This window comes from Mus caroli, unplaced genomic scaffold (genome assembly GCF_978045245.1).
Source record: "Mus caroli unplaced genomic scaffold, Mus_caroli_1 scaffold_6, whole genome shotgun sequence".
Lineage (NCBI taxonomy): Eukaryota > Metazoa > Chordata > Mammalia > Rodentia > Muridae > Mus > Mus caroli.
This window is the reverse complement of record NW_028227261.1, coordinates 35,837,141-35,860,772: the sequence shown is the minus strand read 5'-3', so window position 1 is coordinate 35,860,772 and position 23,632 is coordinate 35,837,141. Positions and strand designations below refer to the sequence as shown.

General features: G+C 40.9%; 1 protein-coding gene across 5 annotated transcripts in view; it reads right to left on the bottom strand.

The window, feature by feature from the left end:
* Positions 1-22,904, bottom strand: part of Nfyc (nuclear transcription factor Y subunit gamma) — a 63,126-nt gene extending 40,222 nt beyond the window's left edge. Inside the window, exon 1 of one of the 5 annotated variants that reach the window (XM_085839006.1) lies at positions 22,561-22,904. Coding sequence is in view for 1 of the 5 variants with exons in the window: in XM_085839007.1 (XP_085695133.1) it covers positions 22,033-22,165 (133 nt within the window). In the remaining 4 variants the exon portion in view is untranslated. Of the gene's footprint in view, positions 1-12,272; positions 12,557-13,407; positions 13,433-22,032; positions 22,181-22,560 lie in introns of those variants that run through there. The other 4 variants (XM_021160775.3, XM_085839007.1, XM_085839005.1 and 1 more) reach the window with 4 other exon arrangements.
* Between the last annotated feature and the right edge of the window lie 728 nt (positions 22,905-23,632).

The window sequence follows — 23,632 nt, the reverse complement described above, 5'->3', positions numbered from 1 at the left end:
GCATGGAGATATAAATTAAAATAAAAGAGACCTCTCATCTCTTTATAAATATCAAATAGTTCCAGGCCTTTCAAACAAGTCAAGTTAGAACAAAATGTTCTAATTCCAAAAAAAGCAAACAATTAAAGCTGGAAGTGACTAGGAATGTTTCAAATTCTAAAAACTGGGAATGCCAGTGATGAGTACAGATCCAGGTTTCCCCTCCAAATGAATCCAGAAACATGTAACTCTTTAGAATGCATCTCTTTTGACAATTTAGATTTGTATAAACTGGGAGTGTAAGGCTGTTTCGTCTTGTAGAAGTAATCAGAATGTGGAGTCTAGGGCTGCTACCGCGCTACTATACTCCACTTACCCTATCACCAAAAGAAAAATTCTGTTTCGAACTCTGAAGTAAGCTCTGAATGGGAGCATCTTTAATTCTAGCACTTAGAAGCCAAAGGCAGGCAGGCAGATTTCTGAGTTTGAGGTCAACCTGGTCTACATAATGAGTTTCAGGTCACCTATAGTCACATAGTGAGTTTTATCTGAGGGTGGTGGGAGGGGGTGGAGGAAGGAGATGGCTCAGTGGTTAATTACAGTGACTGCTCTTTTAGTACCTACATTCAATTCCCAGTACCTATGGGGCAACTCAAAACTGTTTGTAATGTCAGTTCCAGAGGGTCCAGACGCCCTCCTCTGGCCTCCTCAGGCATTGCATGGTCAAGTATATAGAGACTGAAGCAAACCACCATAAGGTTTTGTTTTGTTTTGTTTTTTTATTGCTAAAAGAAGAAAAAAATAAAGAAAGATCCACCTAGATCCATCTTTATTTAAACTCCTGGACACACAAAGCAAGAATTCTGGGGGCCATTTCATGGACTATAACTACTGTCTAAGGATTTGGGGTCTACCATAAATAAAAAACTTATCTTTCCTTTCCAACTGTAAAGACATTTAATACATAAATATTTAATATTTACTAATTAGTCTCAAACAATATTTTTTCTTCCTCTCAAAATATCCTTAGTGCACAATTGAGTCTACTTCTGTATGTGGCATTTCCAGACTTATTAATGTGGTTTATTATTATTTTAGCATTTGCTCTTTTAAGTCTCAAATGTCCACACTATTTTCTTCCTGGTTCTTATATAAGTGACTGTTTCTGATACACATTCAAAACAAACAAGTACTGCATATAGTTGAAGGACCATGGACCCAGTGACCAAACACAGGATCCTCAATCAAGAACTAGTCTAGGGCCTGGCAAACACAGAAGTGGATGCTCACAGTCAGCTATTGGATGGAACACAGGGCCCCCAATGGAGGAGCTAGAGAAAGTACCCAAGGAGCTAAAGGGGTCTGCAACCCTATAGATGGAACAACAATATGAACTAACCAGTACCCCAGGAGCTCGTGTCTCTAGCTGCATATGTATCAGAAGATGGCCTAGTCAGCCATCATTGGAAAGAGAGGCCCCTTGGTCTTGCAAACTTTATATGCCTCAGTATGGGGGAACGCCAGGGCCAAAAGGTAGAAGTGGGTGGATAGGGGAGTAGGGGAGGGGGTCTGGGGGACTTTTGGGATAGCATTTGAAATGTAAATGAAGAAAATACCTAATTAAAAAAAATTAAAAAAATAAATTTCCAGGCGTGGTGGCACACGCCTTTAATCCCAGCACTTGAGAGATAGAGGCAGGCGGCTTTCTGAGTTCGAGGCCAGCCTGGTCTACAAAGTTGAGTTCCAGGACAGCCAGGGCTATACAGAGAAACCCTGTCTCGAAAAACAAAAAAAAAGAACTAGTCTAAGATCTCAAGACTCCTTTCCTTGGCCTCAGATTTTTGAAATCTGCCTATAGAGAGATTCCTTCTTAAGTACTTGTGCTCATCAGTATAGAAACCTCTGTGTACATGCACACACATATAGAAAAATAAAAATAAATCTTTTTCTTTAATTGGTAAATAAAATTAAAGAATTTTTGGATTTTCTCATGCTGGAACACATATCTATCTTTATTTTGTTGTTTCTAATTATTTTGAGATCTCTAATGCAAAGCTAGCAGATTGTTATATTCTTTTCAAGGTGGAAACTGATTAAAGTTTCCAAGTTTGGTAAGCTGCAGAATCCTTCGAGGACTAAGATTAGACCAATGGGTTACCAGCCAGTAGTGGAAATTGAAAGACCTTGTAGACCCAACTCACTTTCTGGGGCTTGGTAAACTATAATACCCAACAGCCTTAGTCAGTCCTCCATTATATATGTTTCAATAGCTGCACAGATTCCCTTTGTTCTAACTACTTCACTAGGGGTGAAGCAAGAATTATAAACCACAGCTAGGACATCTAAAGCAGACTGTTCAGTCATTTCTCATTTTAAAAATACTGATCTCTGTGGTTTAAGTGAAGAACCCAATACATACTACATATTGTGGCCCTGTATGACTGAAAAGTACTGCAGAAATGCTAACCCTGATCTAACCAAGTTATCTATTTTGGGAAGCATCTATTTGTATGACTGTAGTGAACTTTGGAGTCACAGAAGGCAATTCCCCAAATATGTATTACTGTCCAAAGTATCTATCTGTAATTTGTTCTGAAAAGTGACTAAAGCCACCTTTTTCAATAAAAGCTTTCAAAGTAATTCAATCTTACTATGCATTTGTTCCTTAAGATTGAGAACTCTTTAAGAAATTTTCTTGTGTCCCTTTGGCTAGATTTTCTTGTTGTTTTGTTTTTTCCAGCCAAGATTTCTCTGTGTAGCCCTGGCTAGCCTTGAGTTCAGAGACCCTCAGTCCTGAGGATTAGGGATTAAAGGCATGTGCAAACAACCACTTGGCTTTTGCCCCCACCCTGCAACCTTTTTTTAGACTGGGAGGATAGGGTATGTGTGTGTGGGGGGGGGGGGTCCTCACTCTATAAAAAAAGATGATCCTGAATTTTTGGTAATCCCCCTGCCTAGACTTCCCAAGTAGTAGCATATGAGCATGAGCCATCCCTAATCCTCCTTCACTCCCCAAAAAGCAAGCTTCTGTTCTCATCAGAAAGAGGAAGCAGAGACCACAGTTTTCCTATATAATAAGGAAGGGCAGTGTAGAAAGCACTGGGCTCATTTCATCAGGCTGTGCCCCTGCTTCCTCACCCTCAAAATGGAGATCATTTTCTGTCCTACCTACATTAGTAAGTACCAAATAAGAATACTAAATCACTGATTCATATAAATACTGCACACTGTTGTAAGCTTAGCCATTGTTGAGAGTAGCTGAATAGGAATCTGGCCAGTTAATTACCAAGAAAAAGAATTCACAAGAATTCAGGATAAAAATAACCAAGTAAGACAGCTGGAAATTTACCATTAATTCTCTAGTGACAAGTTCTTGTCTTTCTTTTCTATTGAAGATAATTACAACATATTTAACCTAGAAACTAAATACAGGTAGTTTATAGTGAAAATTCTGCTAGATCCTATAGATCAGTGGTTCTCAACTAAGACTCTTTTGGAATGTAAATTATCTGCTAAACAAGCACTGCCAAATTCCTACACATGTACTTTTCGTTGGCTTCACACTTCAGACTTGTCAAAATTATTATCAGTAACACTAAATCCAATGCAAGCCAGGAATCTAATCTCTGCACTGGATGGAGAGATACCTTTCTGTACACACACATTTCAGGGAACTACCCAGTAAGATCAGAGGGAGCACCTCTGTATCTTTAGGGAAATTGAAAAGCTCTGGGTTTTAGAGCTGTGTTTCTCTTGCAGGTCAAGACACAAAGAAAGTCAGTACTAGGTTCTTGCATATATACCTATGAGCTTAAAATGATGCTCTCATGTATCATGCACACACAGGACTCAAAACATCCTAAGGGAGATGAGGGCTAAATAGCATGTCTACCTTGTTATGGATACCTAGTTATAGGCAGTCTCTAGCATGGTTGTTTTATTTGTTCATTTGGGTTTTGTTTGTTTGAGACAAGATCTCACTAGCCCTGGCTGGCCTCAAATTCAGAGATTCTCCTGCCTCTGCCTCCTGAGCGGTAAGATTAAAGGCGTGTAACCACCATACCCCACGGGTCCAACACTTTTGTATGCTTCTATCTCTGAGATGAAGCTTGATAATTTCTAACCATTCTCTCTCTCCCTTGATTCTCTCTTATCTGTCACTGAGAATAGCTATAATTACTGAGTTTAAACTCCAATTATTATTGGCTAGGGATATAACTTAATGGTGATACACTTGCCCACTAGGCATAAGGCCACAGACAGAGTTAATTCCTAGCAGTGTCACAGAAAATGAAGGGAGAAGACAATGAGAATATCCAAATATTCTCAATACTACCAATTCTGACATTTCCCCAATGTCCAGTCCTAAATGTACAATCTACCCACTGGACATTTCTAACTAGAAATTTCCCATGTCCAAATTCAAATTTATATTTTCTTCAAACCTGCTCCATTCCCTCTAAGTTCCTATGTGTTAGTCATTCAGACTGTCCCTCATGTTCCACGAACTGCTAAGTCATGACAGTGTTCAACAGTGGTATCCTCACCTGACCTCTCATCATGCTGCCACCATTTTATTCAGGCTTCCATAACCTCCATACAATAATAAAAATAATAATTACAATGGCAATAGCTAATACCCATTTAGCCATCACTGTGAGCCAAGTATAATTCTAAGCCACTTATGTTACCAACTACTCTAAACTTCCTCACAAGCCTCTAGCAGACATGATCAACCATTTGACATCGTGTCAAGTGACATTGTCATCTACAAAGTTTATTCAAGAAAAGATCAAGTTAAAATAAAAATCACAAAATTTCTAGCTCCATCTTCATTTTACATAGGATGTGCAGTAAATTTAGTGAAAGCATATTTCTGATAAAGCTGCACCAATCTACTACCCTTCATCTTCTACAGTCACTAATGTCAAACAGAAATCATTCTCAATGTCAAGGCCTTTTCAACAGCTGATTCCAATTTCCCTAGACATTTCTGTTACTACTCCTGCCTGTCATTTACTCATCTCTTTATACTGAGCACAGTGACCTATTTACTGTTCTCCTCAGTGCAAAAGTTGCACTGTGAATCATGACCTTGTTCTTAATGCCTCAGTCTTGTTCCTACCTCCTGAAGTCTGATAAAGCCAGTTTTATTGTTTACCCTCCTAAACTGAGGTCTCCTCTCTTGATTTTTTTTTTAAGCTTAGGCTAGCTTTGACTGCTCTATATAGCTGAAAATGACCTTACATGTATGATCCTCCAGTATTTACCCCATCCATCTCCTCCTACCATGCTAGGACTGCAGAGTCATGCTACCACTTGGGGTAAGCTTTATGAATGCTAGGCAGGTACTCTACCAACTGAGCTACGATTGTAACCCATCACACATCCTTTGAATCCTATGTCCTTTCTTTGCACTTTGCACATCAGTTCCTAATATTTGGAATATACTGTAAGTATCCCTACCAGGCTGTTAAATCTGGAGTAAAATTTTACTTGTGCATTTTAAGTTTTCACACACACACACACACACACACACACAATATGTAAATCTAATGAACTATTGAAAAAGAATGTGTAAAGCCACCAGGATCTCCTCAGAGGTAAGAATTATATAGTATAGGTAGAGAAAGGAAAACCTAGTTTTATCCAAATGTTTCTATGTAATTAACACCATGGAAATGGGAGCCAAATGACAGTACTTTCAGTAACAACAACAAAAGTAAATCAGCTGCCCTTTTCAGTAACAACAACAACAACAAAAGTAAATCAGCCGCCCTCTCAATTTACAATACGTAACTTTGGGTCAGTTACTGCATGGAGAGAAAGGAGATGAGCATAATCAACAAGTAGAAACTGACCAAGCTCTACAGAGCTGGCCTTCATACTAAGAACAGATGGAAAAGAAAAGGCATGTTTTGCATAATGCAGACATGAAGTACATACTACTCAGCTGTGTCTATAATCAATTTCAATCACAGAGTATTTCAGGACTTAATGTTTTATAAGTTATATGGCTCAGTCCCTCATTCTTTCAATAAACTGATTTTTCATTTAGATATATGATAGTGGTTAGAGAAACTTCAAGAAACAGGCTACCAAAAAGAAACAAAGTACAAAAATTCACAGCTACCCATGAGCACACTTATAATAATGCCATTTTGCGAGGTGGGAGAAGTTGGCATAAAGTATTACTTTAAGCATACACAGACAAGGATTCCTACTTTAGTCTTGTCAAATGTTAAAAATCTTTATGTCGTTAAAATGTCACCTTAAGAACTCATTTGAAGAACTAGGCCCAAACATATGTGAGAACAGCTTGCCCTTGAAGTGTATTAATAACAAATAAGAATTAAAAAGCATGAGGTGGAATGCAGGTGTTATGCTGTGTACCTTATTTTACTTCTTTGTTAATGCCTAAAAGTCACCCAGTTCTCTGGGACACCTCAGCCAGGTGGTCACCATTAGCTTCCTAGCTGATTCTCAGTTTTCAGAACAAGCAACTGGCTGAGGCAAGAGATTTTCAATCCCCAAAGGGACACTAGGTCTGCTGCCACAGCAAACATCTGAACCAACAGATCTACGTGTAGACTACCAAACCTCCTTCATGGTCTACTTCTCTGTTCTCTGTGTCCCGTACAGGTGTACCAAAAGAAACACGAAAGATAAAATCACCCAGACATGATTAAAACAAACATGCAATGAATTGAGTGGGACTAAAAGCTCCGATTTTAACACAAGCCAGTCACTAAAAACTTGAAATCTTAATAGAGCCCCAGCTCTCTCTGGCCTCAATTGTTCCAAGAAAAACTAGACTAGATCCCACGACTCCAGGAGGGCTGCAGATGCACTAGAGTGCTTGCCTAAATTATTCTTTCAGTCTCATTTAGAATTAACCAAACTCTGGGGATAAATTTGGGTTAAAATAATCTGATTCACAAAGACATCCACAATCTGCTTCAACAATGATTTTAGGAGCTAAGGAATGTAGCAGTAGTAGAGGGCTAACCTAACCTTTATAAGGCTCAGGATTTAATACCTAGTACTGCAAAAGAAAAAGGAAAGAAAAGCAAAAACAAAAAACAAAACAAACAAACAAAAAAGGAGCAGCAATAATGCTTTTTAGATTTCTGAAGCCCTTCCAAAAGTATACAACTTGGGTTTTTTTCTGTCGTTTTTACCCTTTTTCAGATTTATTTTTATTTCCTATGTATGCATATTTTGCCTGCATTTATGTATAGGTACCACATGCATGGGAAGTGTCTGAAGAGAGAGAGAAAAAAAAAAGCCTGTTTTGGAATCACAGGTGGTGGTGAGCCACGATGTAGTTGCTGGGAACTGACCTCAGTCCTCTAGAACAGCAAGTGTTCTTAAACACTGAGCCATCTCTACAACCCAAGTACACAGCTTCTTGAAAAGGTGGCCTAGTCTAATTTTAGGAATAAAAAGCCGAGTCACCAAGGCTGTTGTTTTCAAGCATACACTGTCTAGGAACTAGGGTATTACTCAGCTAAGTTAATGTTAGCTTTGCTGAATCTTCTATCTGAATTAAGTTTTTCAATACACAGAGAATAAAATAAAATAAAATAAAATAGATCAACATCAATCCCTCAGATTGACCATGCCTGAGAGGAAGTAACTTAATAGGACAGGAAATTCAAAAGAAAGAAATCACAAAATATCAACTAGGAGGGGATGCACAATCCTAAAAATAGGTAACACTAGACATGTAAAATAAGTGTGAAAGGGGTTGGGGATTTAGCTCAGTGGTAGAGCGCTTGCCTAGCAAGCACAAGGCCCTGGGTTTGGTCCTCAGCTCTGAAAGGAAAAAAAAAAAAAAAAAAAAAAGACAAAATAACAAAAGGACCAAAAAAAAAAAGAAGAAGGTGTGAAAAATGCCTCCATGAGGGTCTATCACTTACACTACAGAAGCAATATACAGTATTAACTGTGTCAAATTTATGTTCATGCTTAGATTTTAATGAGTCCTATTTTCTTTTTAAAGTCTTCAATCCAATATTTACTTGTTCTCTACTAGTCTACAAGGTATTCTACTTCTCAAGCTCCCAAATAATTGAAGACAGAAAGACCACGACCTCAAAGCAAAAAAAAAAATAAATAAATAAACAACACATCTCTGCTAAGCAATCAGCAACAAGAACTTACCCACATGAAAATAAAATGCACACCTCAGTATCCAATCAGAACAGGCTTCCCATTCCCAGTCTTTACTTGGAGAAGCTCCTAAGTTTGATGACATTTTTTAAAGCAGCATTCCATTAAAAAAGGTGGGAGGGGGAAAAGACCAGGAGATGACTCAGTGGGAAAAAACATTTGCTAGGCAAGTCCAACGACCTGAGTTTAATCCCTGAACTCCATATTTAAGTGGTCATCCTCTGATCTCCACATGTGCATACACACATACCCACACACACACGATCACTGTATCCTATTCTGAGGTCCTTAATTTGATGTTTGTTGTTTTGTTTTTTGAGGCAGGTTTCATGTATCTCAGGGAGGTTGACGAACTCCTGAATCCTCTGAGACTCTCAATTTTTGACACAGCGGTTAAAATTCCTTCATAAGAATCTTGATGATGGTTCAATAATCCCAATATATATTAAATAGACAGAATCGAGCTGGTGAGATAGCTCAGCAGGTACTTGTTGAGACCTGAATGTAATCTCTTAAATCCATGGTAGAAGTAGAGATCTGACTCCTAAAAGTTATCCTGTCTTCCACACATATGCCATTTCTTATGCATGCCCACACTTACATACATACACAAAATAATAAATAAATTAACTTAAATACAGGATCCTGTAAACACAAATGAGAATATGCAGCTGAGGTAATCAAACATTATTTTATAAGTATATCACAACACCAGCATTTTCTTTGATGTCACACCTATCTCCCTAAAATACTTCAGGCCCTCAATTAGCCTGCATCAGCAATAGACAATATTTATGCAATTATTCATAATGTGCAGAGAATTTTCAATATACAGAACCTCACTCAAGACTCACCTCTAAATAATGGTGCAGGGATGTAGCGCAGGTAGATTATTTGCCTTGCAGGCACCAGGCCCTAGTTTCTATCCGAAGCTCTGAGGCCAAATGGTGTAGACCAAGAATCTCAACACACAGGAGGTGGAGAAAGGTCAAGAATTCAAGGTCATCCTTGACTAGAGTATTCAAGACCTGCCTGGACAATATATGGTGGTAGGGGTGGGGGACCTCAGCAGGTAAAGCCTCTAAGCCTTTCAATCTAAGCCCCCAGATCACACATGGTGAAAGGAGGGAACCCACTACTGAAATTGTCCTATAACCTACATGTACAGCACACCATGATCGTGACCTCACTACCATCATCATCATCACCACCACCACCAGCACACACACACACAAATGTAAAAGTGGGGGCTGGAGAAATGCCTCAGTGAGAAAGTACATACAAGCCTAAAGACTTGAGTTTAGATACCCAACATCCATGTCAAAAGTCAGGCATGGTGGTATATAGGCCTGTTTGTAATCTCATAACAAGAAGGCAGAAACAAAAGGACACTAGGGCTCACTGGCCAGCCAGTCTAGCCGATTGGTAAGCTCCAAGTTAACTGAGAAATTCTGTTTTAAAAGAAAAGCAGTGGATGATAAAGGAAATCACCCAGTGTTAAGCTCTGTCCCCAACACACCAAGGCATGTGTACACAGTTCACACACATACTATCCCACTCACCAAATTGCTATTTCTGGGTCTCTTTTCTGAGATATTGCCAGGCTGGTATTGAATGACCTTTTTGCTTCCCCCTTCCCAAGTATTGCGATTATAGGCATGGATCACCATGCCAGGTTTATGAAGGGCTAGGAATCAAATCCGAGGTTTCCTATATGCTAGCAACTCTACCAACTAAGCTGCACAGCTAACAGCCTGTTAGGCCCTATAGTTTTATAATTTAATATTTTTATGTTTACTTTGAACAGGTGACTTGCCCATACTCAAAACTGATTTGAGCACAGGACTCTCAGCTTTAAATAATTTATATTCTACTGGCTCAAAATACTGTCTATCACCAGACTGGACAAGCTAAAAAGGTCCAGGTGTTAGGCTCTATCCAAGCCTCCCTGGCCCTCACCTCTCTCTCCTGCCACTTCCAGTATGAGTTATGGTTAATTCCATAAGGTTTTTTGCTCTTTCTTTATCATATAAAGTTTTCCTCTTTTGTATAGAAAATATTTTCAAGTCTAATGTATTAAATGAGGAATTGTATGTCTTTCAACGTATGTCTTTCAACGAAGTATCAAATGAGGGGTCCACAAATGCCATTCAACATTCAATATACAGGAAACACCTTAGCTGCTTCAGGCATTTGCACAGGTGTGCCTGTGTTTTCCCCAGGTAATGGATGACCTTTTAAAAAAATGGGAAAATTGGCTTCATGCTTTAAGTAACTAGCTCTCCAAAGTTCTAGATTGTAGTTTTACCTCAGCCTCCCTTTTTCTCTCACCTTCAATTTTATCCCTCTGTTACAGACCTCTCTCAGAGCCAAAAAGGTCACTAAATCTTTTTTTTTAACCATATATACAAGTTGAAACAACTAATATGTACCAACAACCTATACAAAATAAAGAAGTATCATTTAAAATATAATATTTAACACATAATCCTTTCTCTTAGGACTTAAAATTCCCTCAAATTAATATTTTCTTACCATCAGCATTCCAATACTCCAAGAGGAGTTTCACAAATACAACTACTTGAACTCCTGAAATACCATTTTCTCCACTAAGAACCCTTGAGATTACAAGGGTGACAGAATGGCATGCAAGGAACTCTGAATCTGTTAGATCATTCACTCAATTATCATATCAGAAAGATTTAGGAAAAATTTTCCTGGGGCTGGGGGTAGGAAAGAAAGCAGGGGAAGAAGAGAATGAATGCAGGCCTATTACTCCTTTAAAAACTCCTGAGCTGAACTGTAACAGATTCCTAGTAGCCACTGGACTAGAACACCCAGAAGTAGTCTTTCATCCTAAGAGAGCCTTTTAGTTCCAATCTGCATAAACAAACTTTGTCCTTCAATCTTTCAACTCCTCAAGGTCACTTTTCAGAGCAGCGGCAGAGGCCTGCATCCAGGAACTTGGGCTGTTACCCCACTCCAGCTGCACATTATCTACACTTAAAGCCCCAAGGGATCCTTCTCAGGTAAACCCTTCCCTCAAGAGGAAGCAAGTGAAGGCAGACCAACACCTTCCAAGTTCTCCTCAGCCAGGCCTGCTCCTTTCCCTGTCCAGGGACAGCTGCTGCCTCACTGCTCTAACTGATCTGCAGCAGGAATGTTCGAATGACCTTCATCCAACATTTCCAAATAAAGAGAAAACAAAGAATTGCTTTTTAAAAACCAGGCATATTACAGATCTTAGTACATAGGACTGATGATTTCAGTACTCATAAGAACTGACTTGTTATGGATTAGCAATCTGCATAAGCTTCATATCCTTAAAGAAAGGGGTAAATACCAAGGGCAAAAGGCTACCTAAACACTTTAACTTTTCTAGTCACAAACTGCAGGTAAGCCCCTTCCTTATATACTTCATACTGAAAACAAAGGCATCTGCTTAAATCATTTTAAAGCACCCAATCAACAGCTGACAAAAACATGGTAAGCTCCTTACACCCAGTATTAACTGGATGCTAAACTAGTCAGCATATTAAACTAAGATGAACAATGAAGACTTACTCAATTGAATCTTATTAAAATCCAGAGACAGATAAGTAGATCAAGAAAGTTACAGGAGAATTTTCAGGCTGGCATGTGGGCCTTCCCCCATTAGAACCTGAATCAGTTGCTAATCATATTTTCAAGCAATTGAAAGAACAATAATGTGCTTCTATCTTTAAAACATATATGTCAACCAAATGCATGGAAATAAAAAAATTTTTAAAAAACCTCTTAAAACTCATCTTATTCTGTAGAAAAGCTTCAGTGCACTTGAACAAAGGAAAATTATTTGGAAAACAGTTAAGTTTACCCAATGCAAAGACAAAGTGCTCTGCTTCTGAATGCCCATGAAAACTGATTAGCCCTTCTTGCATCTGTCTTGTTGATATTAAACTAGGAAAATCTTAGTTGAAGGGCATGCAAAAGCTAAACAGAGCAAGGTAATCTAGGTGCACCAAGAAGGTATGCACGGAATGTAAAGTGGCCATTTTCTGAAACAGTGCAACTTGTCTACACTCTCTGAAGCTAAATAGTCTCTATCATCTCAACACAAAACAAAGAATTAAACTTACCGAGAACTGCATTAATTTTACATGGAGTTATTTATATCTCCTCGGACAGGGAGAATTTAAGTCACTCCTATCCCTCCCCCCAAAAAAAGAACGGAGGACAAAAGGCAGCAGAAGATGCAGAAACCTGAGTCTGGAATGTTCGTTCATTCCAGTGAAAACCCGAACAGCTGTCCTCCCACCCCCCAGCAAACTATTCGCCATTTTTCTTTGTCTTTCAGCTGACCCCTGCCTCAGTGAAAAACTCTGAGGCTCCAATGAAGCCCTGCAGCCTCCTTCCACTTTAACAGTCAAAGGCATTCAATCTAGCCTGCTATTTGACACCAAACCTTGCCTCCGAAGCAGTCCCATTGGCTGAGCTGCTTTATCAGCTAAGAATACAAAGCCATGATTGGCTGTTCACGTCATCAGTTACCTCCTTTGTACACTTCCTGTTTTAAAGTTACCTTGAGAAGCAGAACAGGGGTCAGATTCTTCACTTCAAACCCAAGAACTTAAGGATTGGAAATATTTAGCAAATGTACACAGCAGACACATATGGTCTCATGCGCTTCTAAAACAGGGGAGGGCAAATTTAGAATTGTCCTTTAAAAAACGAAAGAAAGGGTCGCTACATTTCCGACCTAAAGGATTTTCTATTGGCTATGGAGTTCCATTTAAAAAATTGAAGGTAATTTCACTGCTTCTGATTGGCCCTGAACGGTGTCTGTAAGATATTGCTACAGTAACCTATGGCAGTAAACCAAAAAAGCAATGTGCAAAAGCCTGGAAAGTTGTAACCATCTATTTCCAGGTTTTTGTTGATCATTATTAAGAGAATAAAACCAGGTTGGGTTAATAAAAGAAAAACTTAATAATATCAAAGTGGAGCTATGCCCATACAGCAGTCTTCATGATTTCTAAAGGTACCTTTCTGTTTGTAGAAATTTTAAAAGCATAGATTACTACCAAGGCAATGCATTTTATTGTAAACACCAACAAATCGAAATAGGATGTTTTGGGGGGTAAAGTTGGTTGCAGAGGCTTCAGCATTTCAAAAGAATCCTATCACAATGCTCTACTCCAACTTACTCAAAGTGTAATGGGGGAAAAGCCTTCTATGACATCAAAACTCTGAATCAGGTATGGGAGCACATACCTGTAATCCCATGTAACCAGCAGGGAGGATGGCGCAGAAGAATTCAGAATTCCAATGTGATCTACATAGAAAGAGGTCTGGGTTTTTTGTTTGTTTTGTTTACTTTGATTGTTAAATAACCAGCAGGACTGATCTCCAGAGAGATTAATAGTTTTACTTGGCTCACTGTTGTTTCTGGAAACATTCTATGGTGCTGAAGGTCACCAGGGATAACACAGGGTTGTCTATATATTCGGGACTCTACCAACTACCTTTTAATTATATGACAAGGACTAAGCTTGAACCATAGTTTACCCATCTGTAATACAGGTCGTACACGCTGTAAAGACTATACACAGTACATTATACTGTGCTTGAGTAAGAATTTTAAAAAATATATAAAGTACTAAATGACATCCTCTGCTTTTTACAGAGAAGACATCATGCAGAACCAAACAAGCTTTGTCCTAAAGCCCTAAACATACTTTGCAGTAATCTCTCTTCTGTGTCCTGTAGCCCTACAGCAGGCAATTCCTCGGCTGTAAAGAGCTGTGTAAGAGGACTTCCAGCTGGAACTAAAACTCTCTGGTTTTTAGGCCGGAAATCCAGGCCTTTCACCACCAGTCACAGCCGAGGTCTGCTTATTGTTCCAAAAGTCTGCCCTTCAGCTCTGCTTTTGATGTACCCGATTAAACCAATCAAGTCCCTTGCTACTCTGTGACAGTCTTGGGCATAGTTTTTATTAGTCCCTGGCAGTGTACAGGAAAAACATTTCAACTCCTATTTTTCATCAGCAGTCACCACAGTAGAATTCAAACCACAGTAGGAAGAGAACACAAATTATCCTTGAATTTGCATTTGGCAATCTGACCCATTCACTTACTATAGCTTTCTCCTCCCTAGCTGATATTACTGTAGACTAAGTGCCTCATGGGATATCTGGGACTCTAACTTCAATTCTTCCCTGGCCCCAAATCTTGGCAGCCCTCTATGCCACACAATTGCATCAACTCACCATAAAAAGCACTCAAATCACTAAGAGAAAAAACCAGTAACTCAGGTTACACAATTCAAGCTTCAGTGCTCTCACAGGGGCTGAGAGCTCATTGTTGGCCACAACACTAATTTCTGACAAGAAGCTACCTCCTTATTAGCTGTTTGATATTAGCTACATTACTTAGCCACTCCTGAGATCATTTCTTGTTGAAAGTGATAAAATAGTATTACTTCACAGGAGTACTGAGATAAATGAGAGCACTGAGCAAATCTGGAATGTGGTAGGTTCTCAATAAATACCTAAGCATACTACAGTACTTTATACATAGTATAATTTGTTTTTCAAAATATCTTTACTACCACAGGAGATTCTTCAAGTCAGCAACTATGTCTTTCTTACATCTATTCCCAATGCTCAGCATGAATATATAAATCAGGTGCACATTTGTAATTCTAGTACCCTGGAGGCTGAAGCAGGAGGAAGGACACCCTGGCTGCACACAGTAAGCACTAGACCAAAGCTAAACAACAAGATCCTGTTCAGACCCTTCCTGTCCCCTGAAAAGATATAAACTACTCTTGACTCTGGCTGCCGTGTCAGTAAGTGAGACAGTAAGAACTGAGCAGCACTGCAGAGTGAATGTCCCATCTAAAGGGCCAAGTACCATTAGCACTAACAAAAACAGTCATGTAGAACATTGCTCTACGGCACTGTGAGCTCCAGATTTAAAAAAAAAAAAAACACAAAAGTCAGATTATTTTAATGCCAAATCTTTGCATCTTAATGTTTCAAACCTTTTAAAAATTATAAACACATCAGGCTGGGTATGGTGGTGCACACCTTTACTCCCAGCCTTTAAGAGCCAGAGGCAGGCAGATTTCTGTAAATTCAAGGCCAGCCTGGTCTACACAGTGACAGCCAGGACAGCCAGGGTTACAGAGGGACCCAGTCTCAAAAGTTATAATCAAATTAAAGAAAACCAGAAGCTATTCACTAGATTATAGCTTCTGAGCCATTTTCCCCCCTGGTTTAGTTCTGAACAACTATCAGCTACTTCCCATATCAAACCTACCTCAAGATTCTGTTTTTTTAAGTATTAACATATTTTCAGAAGACAGAAGTAACCAAATGTGGCAGTGCAAGTCTGTAATCCCAGCTACAGACGAAGGCAAGAGGATGGTAGGTAAAGCTAAGGCCAGACCAGGCAACTTAGTGAGATACCATTTTAAAATGTAAGAGGTACTGAGGACACAGCTAGTGGCTTAGTGGCAGAACACTTGCCTAGCACACATAGGGTCCTAGGTTCAATTCCAACAGTAACAGAAAGTTAGCCTAACCATTAGTTTTTGTTTGTTTGTTTGTGTTTTCTTCTTTTTCATTTTTTTTTACTTTTTTTTTAAAAGATTTACTTATTTATTATATGTAAGTACACTGTAGCTGTCTTCAGACACTCCAGAAGAGGGCGCCAGATCTCGTTACAGATGGTTGTTAGCCACCATGTGGTTGCTGGGATTTGAACTCTGGACCTTTGGAAGAGCAGTTGGGTGCTCTTACCCACTGAGCCATCTCACCAGCCCGTTTTTTTCTTTTTCAAGACAGGGTTTCTCCATGTAGCCTGGCTGTCCTGGGACTCACTCTGTAGACCAGGCTGGCCTCGAACTCAGAAATCTGCCTGCCTCTGCCTCCCGAGTGCTGGGATTGAAGGTGTGCGGCACCACTGCCAGGCACCATTAGTTTTTAAGATACAACCCAAAGGCAGCCCAGAAAGTTAAGAGTCATGACTATCATCAAATTAAAGTCATGTAGCACTGGTGCTTAGAAAATGAATGAATGAAAGGAAAAAGAGGACCTTAGGTAGATGATACACCTAAATTACTTGGCTAAAAAATAGTCTTCAAGACCAGCCTAGACTACATAGTCAGTACCAAGCTAGCCAGGGATACATAGTGAGACTCCTCAAGAAATTAGACAGGGCAGGTAGAGACTCCAAGGCATAGAATGAGACAAATGGATGAGATTATTCTGGAGGAACTTACTTCAGCTCTCAGCTGTGCAAACATGGGGTGAGCTGCCTAGAACGCTATGAATGGGGTTATTAGTCACAGGCTGTTTCAACACTTGACAAGAGCATGTAAAGTCAAGAAAAAGAGCAGCCATGTGGAGTAGCACACAAAAACGCTTTGCACCTAGACAGATTGAGACTCCAATTCCTCCTTATCATGACCGTGTAGCCGATGACCTCCAGCTTGTTAAAGGTCTACTGCAGCAAGTCTCCAGTACTGTAACAGCTTACAAGGTTGGAAGACCAGAATAGTTTAATTTGTTCAGTAACTACTTACAGGCACAGACCCTCAATCCCAAATCAGAATCCCAGCATTCAGTAGGCAGAGAAAGGAGGATTTCTGTGAGTTCTATGCCAGACTGATCTACATAGTGAGTTCCAGGACAGTGAGGCCGAAACAGCCTGTTTAAAAATACGGGGGAAGGGCGGTTAAGCCTGTGAGAAAGGGGGAGTGAGTAAGAAGAGGGAGAGGGAGTCGGAAGGGAACTATTAAGATTCTTTGAAAAATATAAGATTTGGTGCTTGTAATGTTATTTTATAACTACTCCATGTGTGGGCTGTGGAGGTCAGAGGGCAATGTCTGGAAGTAGGTTCTCTCTTTCCACCACAGGTTCTAAGGATCAAAGTTAGGCCATTAGATTTGCAAGGCAAAACACTTTCACCCAGTGAGTCATTCTGTTGGTGCCTGGGACTCAGTGGTTAATGACACATATAGAATAACAATAATGTGCCCCATACAAGCTCAAAAAAAAGATGTTATTAATTTTAACTTATTTTTTATTAGACTGGAAAGCCTTTGACATATTATTAACCTCTAAGAATCCATGTCATTCTTGAGACATACGTCATTCTCAGGAATTCCTTCCCAAAGAAAGACCCAGGTGTCCTGCACAGAATATTTATTTTTCATTCACAGACTACCCTAGAACAACCACCTGAACTCCACTACACAAGGATCCTAACACAAAATCTTTACCAGTTCTCACAAACACACATGTACAAAGGCCTAACAATTGTAAAATAAGAAACTACATTTCACTTGGTCACTAGTCAGCAACACATTTTTGTGGAAAGACTCCAGGCAGCCTTATTCAGCTGGTGTTCTAAAATAGCGAAGAGTTCAATGCACTTGCTGGGCATGGTAGTACATTCCTTTAGTCCCAGCAGAGGCAAGGGCATCTCTGTGAGTTCAAGCCAGCCTCATCTACATACTGAGTTCCAAGACAGATATAGCTACGTAGAGAGACCCTGCCTTGAAAAAGGATATAAAGTTTAATGCACATGTTTTTCTTTTTAAATTTAGTGTTACTGAAAATGACATTAAATTATCACCAAAAACAAAGTATACAAAGTATATCTGCCTTCCAGATTACTGCCAACCAAGCACACTCTGCTTCCCAAACTGTGCTGTTTCATAATGAACAAGTTCTATGGTACTTAGCCCTCAGGGAAGAGTAGGAATTTTTAAGACAGTTAAAAGTAACAAAGATAATCAACTGTGAAGATAGTATATACCTCATTAGCCCTCGTATTTTAAAATGGACACAACATTGGCAAAGAATCTCACTTCATACAGCTCACTGAGTTTGGGGATTGGAGCAATCAGGTACCATGAACAGCTTTCCGCCAGTGTCATGATATAAAACAATACATACAGTAGTATCATTTCTTGAGTAATTTTATTTTTTACCTTACTGAAACACTGTTCAAGATCATTGTTTATAGTTCATACTCAGAGCAATCCTTATATACTGACTTTAAATGGACAGTAAAACTTAAATAGGACACCTTTATGTACCTTTAAGAATTTTTTTTTTTAATCTGAGTACACTGCAGCTGTTTTCAGACACACTAGAAGAGTGCATCGAATTCCATTACAGATGGTTGTGAGCCACCATGTGGTTGCTGGGATTTGAACTCAGGACTTCTGGAAGCGCAGTCAGTGCTCTTAATAGTGGAGCCATCTCTCCAGCCCCTTTTATGTACCTTAGACATTGAAAAAGTAAACTTTTAGTTTAAACCGATTCTAGAAACATTCAAACGTAGAAAAGCTAGACTGTAGTTCACCTCTCTAAACTACACCTGAAGTTTTTCCATTAGAAAGTTCTCTGCAGACTGGGTGCATGAGCCCATTCTGGAAATGGATCCAAGTGCACGTCACCGCTGAGAAAGATGAAAGGTGGGAATGGTACAACAAATCTTGCAACCTGATAAAAGGTTTTGTTTGCAAGCAGATTTTTTTCCCATACAATGTTATTTTCCTCTTACTTAAAAAAAAAAAAAAATCCAACTTCAACTAAAATTTTCTACATTAAAAAACTTAAAAAATTACTGGACAGAATAATACTGGTTATTTAACTTTAATAATTGCTTTTGGCAAATATGAAAATCTTTTCATTCCCCCTCCATCTTTACTTTGATGCAACTAGGAGTTAGCAGAGGGTATCATGAGATAACTCTTCTCTGAAACAAATTACCCAACCACTTTGAGCATTTAGAAGTTTAAGACTGACCTCACACTGACCTGTGGAAAATCAGCCTCTAAACCACAAATGATTTAGATTTCTCTTTCCTATCAAGTGGTTGCTCCCCCAAGTGGAATCCTGTTGTACACAACAAGGAAAGAATTATAAAAGACCTCCTTGTTGAGGAAGCTCTAACTGGATGTCAGAATGGCACATTTTATGCAGTTCCAAAAAGAAAATACTGAGTTCTCTCATTTACTAAGGTCCACAATGTCATCTTCTCATTCTCTATTATACTCATTTCTTGTAATTACTACTTACAAAGAAAAGAAAACTCAGACAAGACTCTACCCCAGCACACACAGTAGAGACTGCAGAAACTACAGAGACACAATTTTTTCCTAGGTCCAACTTTAAAATCAGCCTCTTTACTGCCCCTTCCCAGAGGCACTTTGTGGTCAAAGCATAATCCATTTCCTCCTGTAAATGATCCACTTAAAGGATGTTGGGAACTTTGAGTCTCTGCAGGAAAAATACTAAAATGAACTGTACATTATTAACCTTCCTAACTTCTCAGTTCATGCATGAGAAACTAAAGTAAATGAAAGAGTCTGTAAAACATCAGATAACTCAGTTTCCTCTGAAATAAGTAGACTAGAAAAGAACAACTTGCTAGCTAAGAAATGTCCTTAAGTTGTAATATCTGCGGCTGGAATAAAATTCAAGGTCATTTGTGACCATAAGTGTGTCCTCTGCCATTCTCCTTCCAATGAATGAGGTAAACTTGAACCATTACTTAAAGTTACCACTGGAATCATGTGGTAGTGCACTTTCCTGACATGTCACTCTGGGCACTGTACCAAAGGGGTTAAAGAAAAGTCAACACATACCCTGTAGACTCAATATTCAGGAGCCTGGGGCAAGAGAATCCCAAGTTAGATGCTAGCTTGAGCTACACAGGAAGACTCTGCCTTTGTTTTTATTTCATTTTAATTAACTTAGAGACAGAGTCTCATATATTCCAGGCTATCATCAATCTCTATGTCCTAGATGCTGGCATTACAAGTATTCATCACTGGGTTCTGCTTATTAGATGCTAGTGATCAAACCCAGGCCTTAATACGGTTCATACTCTACCAACAAAGCTACATCCCCAGCCCAAGAACCTGCCTTTAAAGGGTCATCTCTACCACTAAGTCAATGCTTCCATAGGTGAGGCAATGCTGTCCAGTAGAATGAGGATCTATCCAGTGACCGAAGATAGACATGGCTTGGATTTGCAAAGCTAAGTGACTTCAACAAGGTTCTCTCTTTAGAACCTCAGCACACACACACACAAAAAAAATGCCTAAAAGCAGCTGAAGATGCAAGGGTTTTCCTTTTCCCACAACAGTCTGTGGCATCAAGGTAATACAGAGTTTAAATACAGGGGTTCCAGCAGGGCAGCGATGGCACAGATCTTTAATCCCAGCACTCAGGAGGCAGAGGCAAGTAGATCTCTGAATTTGAGGCAAGTCTGGTTTACAGAGGGAGTTCCAGGATAGCCAGAGCTGCACAGAGAAACCTTCTCTACCTCCCTCCCCTGCCCCCACCTCTCTCTCACAGGCACACACACAAAACCTAAATAAATAATAAATAAGGGCTCCAGCTGGTCATGGTAACACCTTTAATCTCACCATTCCTGAGGAAGGAGGTGGATCTCTATGAATTCCAGACCAGCCTGGTCTACATAGTGAGACCACCATCTCAAAAAGGAAAATAAAATCAAATAAGCTCCAGGTTGGCACGGTAGCTCACCTGGTAAGAGCTCTTGCCACAATGCCACAAAGCCTGAGGACTGGAATTCCTCCCATGGATTTCACATGATGGAAGGAGGGAATGAACATATACCTACAAACTGTCCTCTGACCTCCAGCATACTATGGCTCACACACTCACATGTACATAATAAATTAAAATGTAATAAAATTTTCAAAATAAAAAAGAATTAAGAGCTCCAAGATCCCAGAGTGGTAGGACTCTCTGGGAAATCTCATCAGTTAGGATGTGGATCTAGAAGAATCAGGAGTGAAAGGTCATTACCAGCTAGTTAAGTTCACAGCTAGTAAGTGACAGCCTGATTGAGGCAAGAGTAGCCTGGACTACAGAGAACTTGCCTCAAAAGAAAAAAGGCAAAGAAAGAGAGAGCAAAGAGGGAAGAGGAAGACAGAGGAAGAAGAGGAGGAGGAAGGATATGAAGTGGGGAACTCTAAAAGCAGTGTAAGGATGGAGAATTCCAGCTGTGTCTGGATCTGCGCTGTCACTTACTAGCTGTGAACTTAACTAAATTCCTCGTGGTTTTGTCTTCCTTTTAGAGTTTCACCACATCTTACAGGTTGACCTCAAATTCCTGGGCTCAAGCCTTCCCACCCTAATCTGCACGGCTGGTCCCACAACAGGGACAGTAGTACACCTGAGTCCAGCAACTTACAAACTCTTGTTCCCTCACAGAATATCTGTGTGACTGTAAAATATACTTATACACCCAGGTAAGCACGCAAAACAAGGTCTATTACTCCTGAGTTTGTCTCACCTGCCCTCTGAACTGAAAATTAAGCGAGATCAATTTTAAGGGGGAAGGGGGGTAACTCAGTTGGTAGAATGTTTGTCTAGCAAGCACAAAGCTCTGATCCTATATTCTTCTTAGACCAGGGAAAATTTCACACTTAACATCTCCAAACTAGCATGATCCCAAATCCTGTAGCCCCCAACTTCCCAATTATGCAAATACATTCTACAGCTGACTTTCTGATTCTACTTAATGTTAAAATGGCATTCAGCCTCTAAAAGCTGATACACCTGTCCAGTGGGATCCGGCTGTTTACCTGGTTCCCACTCTCCATTTCAGAACCAAGAATGGAATCTGGAGTTCTACACTAGTCCTCCGGGTTTCAAAACCCAAATTCTTACAGCAGACTCCCTAATCCGATTCTGTCCTCTGGTCCTTACTCCCACTACTTCCATACCATGCACTCAGACTTCTACTCAGGGTCATTCCCAAGTTGGATCAATTTCCAAAGTCTAGCACCCCTAGGTCTCGAAGACACTTCTGTTCCGTGTTTACAAGGCAGGGGCTTGCACACCCCATCTTGTAATTGACCGTGCCTCTGGTATTAGTAGTGACCCCTTCCCGTTGCAGGCCACACGCCAGGCTACCACTCTCTTTCTCCTTTGGGCCTCCGGCTCCGTCCCGGAGACTCCCCGCCACGCTGGCATTAGAGGGACTGTCGCCCTGCTGCCTGTGCCTGAGCAGCTAGCATCTCGACAGCCGCCAATTCCTTCATCACCCCCCAAGGCCGGAGCCGGCGTGACCAATAAGGTGCCAGGTCCGCGGCCTCCCCGCCGCCGACCAATCACGAGCGAGCCCCCCCGCCGTCGCCTTCCGCCAATGGGAGAAAGCCCGCGGGCCCAGGCGCACGGACCCCGCGAGCGCAGCCGCGACGACAGCGGCGGGCCCGGAGAACACATAACATGGCGGTGGCAGAGCCGACCGAAGTGCAGCGGCGGCCGCAGAAGGAAGGGAGCTCTCCGTCATTGGCGGGAAGCACCGCCCTCACTGCCCGCCGCCCCATCTCTCTCTCCCCTCCTCGCCTAAGCTTCCATACACTCACAGGCCTCTACTCCGGCGTCCAGCGAAGAAAGCAGCCGCCCCCGCGCTGCTGCGCCGTCGGGCAATGCAGAGGCCCGGGCGCGGCGGAGGGGAGGGGGAAGCGTGCGTCACGAAAAACCGGAGCGCGTGCGGAGCGGGGGCGCAAACAAGATGGCGGCCGCGCCGTTTGTACCGTCTCCCCGCCCCTCCCCCCACTCCGCGCCTCGACTCCCAGCAACGCGTAGTGCGCAGCGGCTGAGGTGCCTGAAGTCTCGCGAGAATTGAGTAGGGCTGCCTGCCGGGACAAGCGGGATGGCGAGAGCGGAGACTTTTGGGGCCCCGCCCCTTCCCAGGGACTCGGGAGGCGTTTCTCGGTGACCTCCGAGGACGTTCTATCCTTGAAGCTCAGCTAGGATGCGCTCGCTTCTAAGTTTTAGGAAATAGTTTTCCGTGTTTTGTTTTTCAAGGAAATGAATGGTAGGGAGAGAAGAACTTCGCGGGCATGGCAAATTTAAAAAGCCGCCAGGGGCTCAGCAAACCCGACGACCTGAATTCGATTCTTGGAACCCAGGATGGACCAGAAGAACTGAGTCCTGAAAGCTGTACTCTGATCATTAATGTGCGACGCGCGCGCGCACACACACACACACACACACACACCAGTAAGTGAATAAATAAAATTTCCAAACAACCAAAAAGGTGACATTTTAAAACGTTAAAATTGGCATAAAAAATTTAAGGGAGGTGGCTCAGTAAAGTGCTTCCTACAAGCATTAAGACCTGGATTAGATCCCCCAACACTCCATAAGCCACTAGCATAGTAGTCTCCCATACCTGAAAGGCTTGAAAAGAAACCTGCCAGCCTAGCTAAATAAGCAAGCTCCTGGTTCAGTGGGAGGTCCAGCACGGTAGAACTGAAATTCCAGCACCTGGGAAGACAGAAGCAAGAGGGTCTCTGAGTTCAACACCAGCCTTACCGAGTTCCAGGACTTCCAGAACTACTCAGGGAAACCCTGTGTCAAAAAATAGGGTGAAGTTTCCATGACACTGACCTTAAACTCAGCCATATCTTCCTTGCTTAGCCTCGGGGTCCT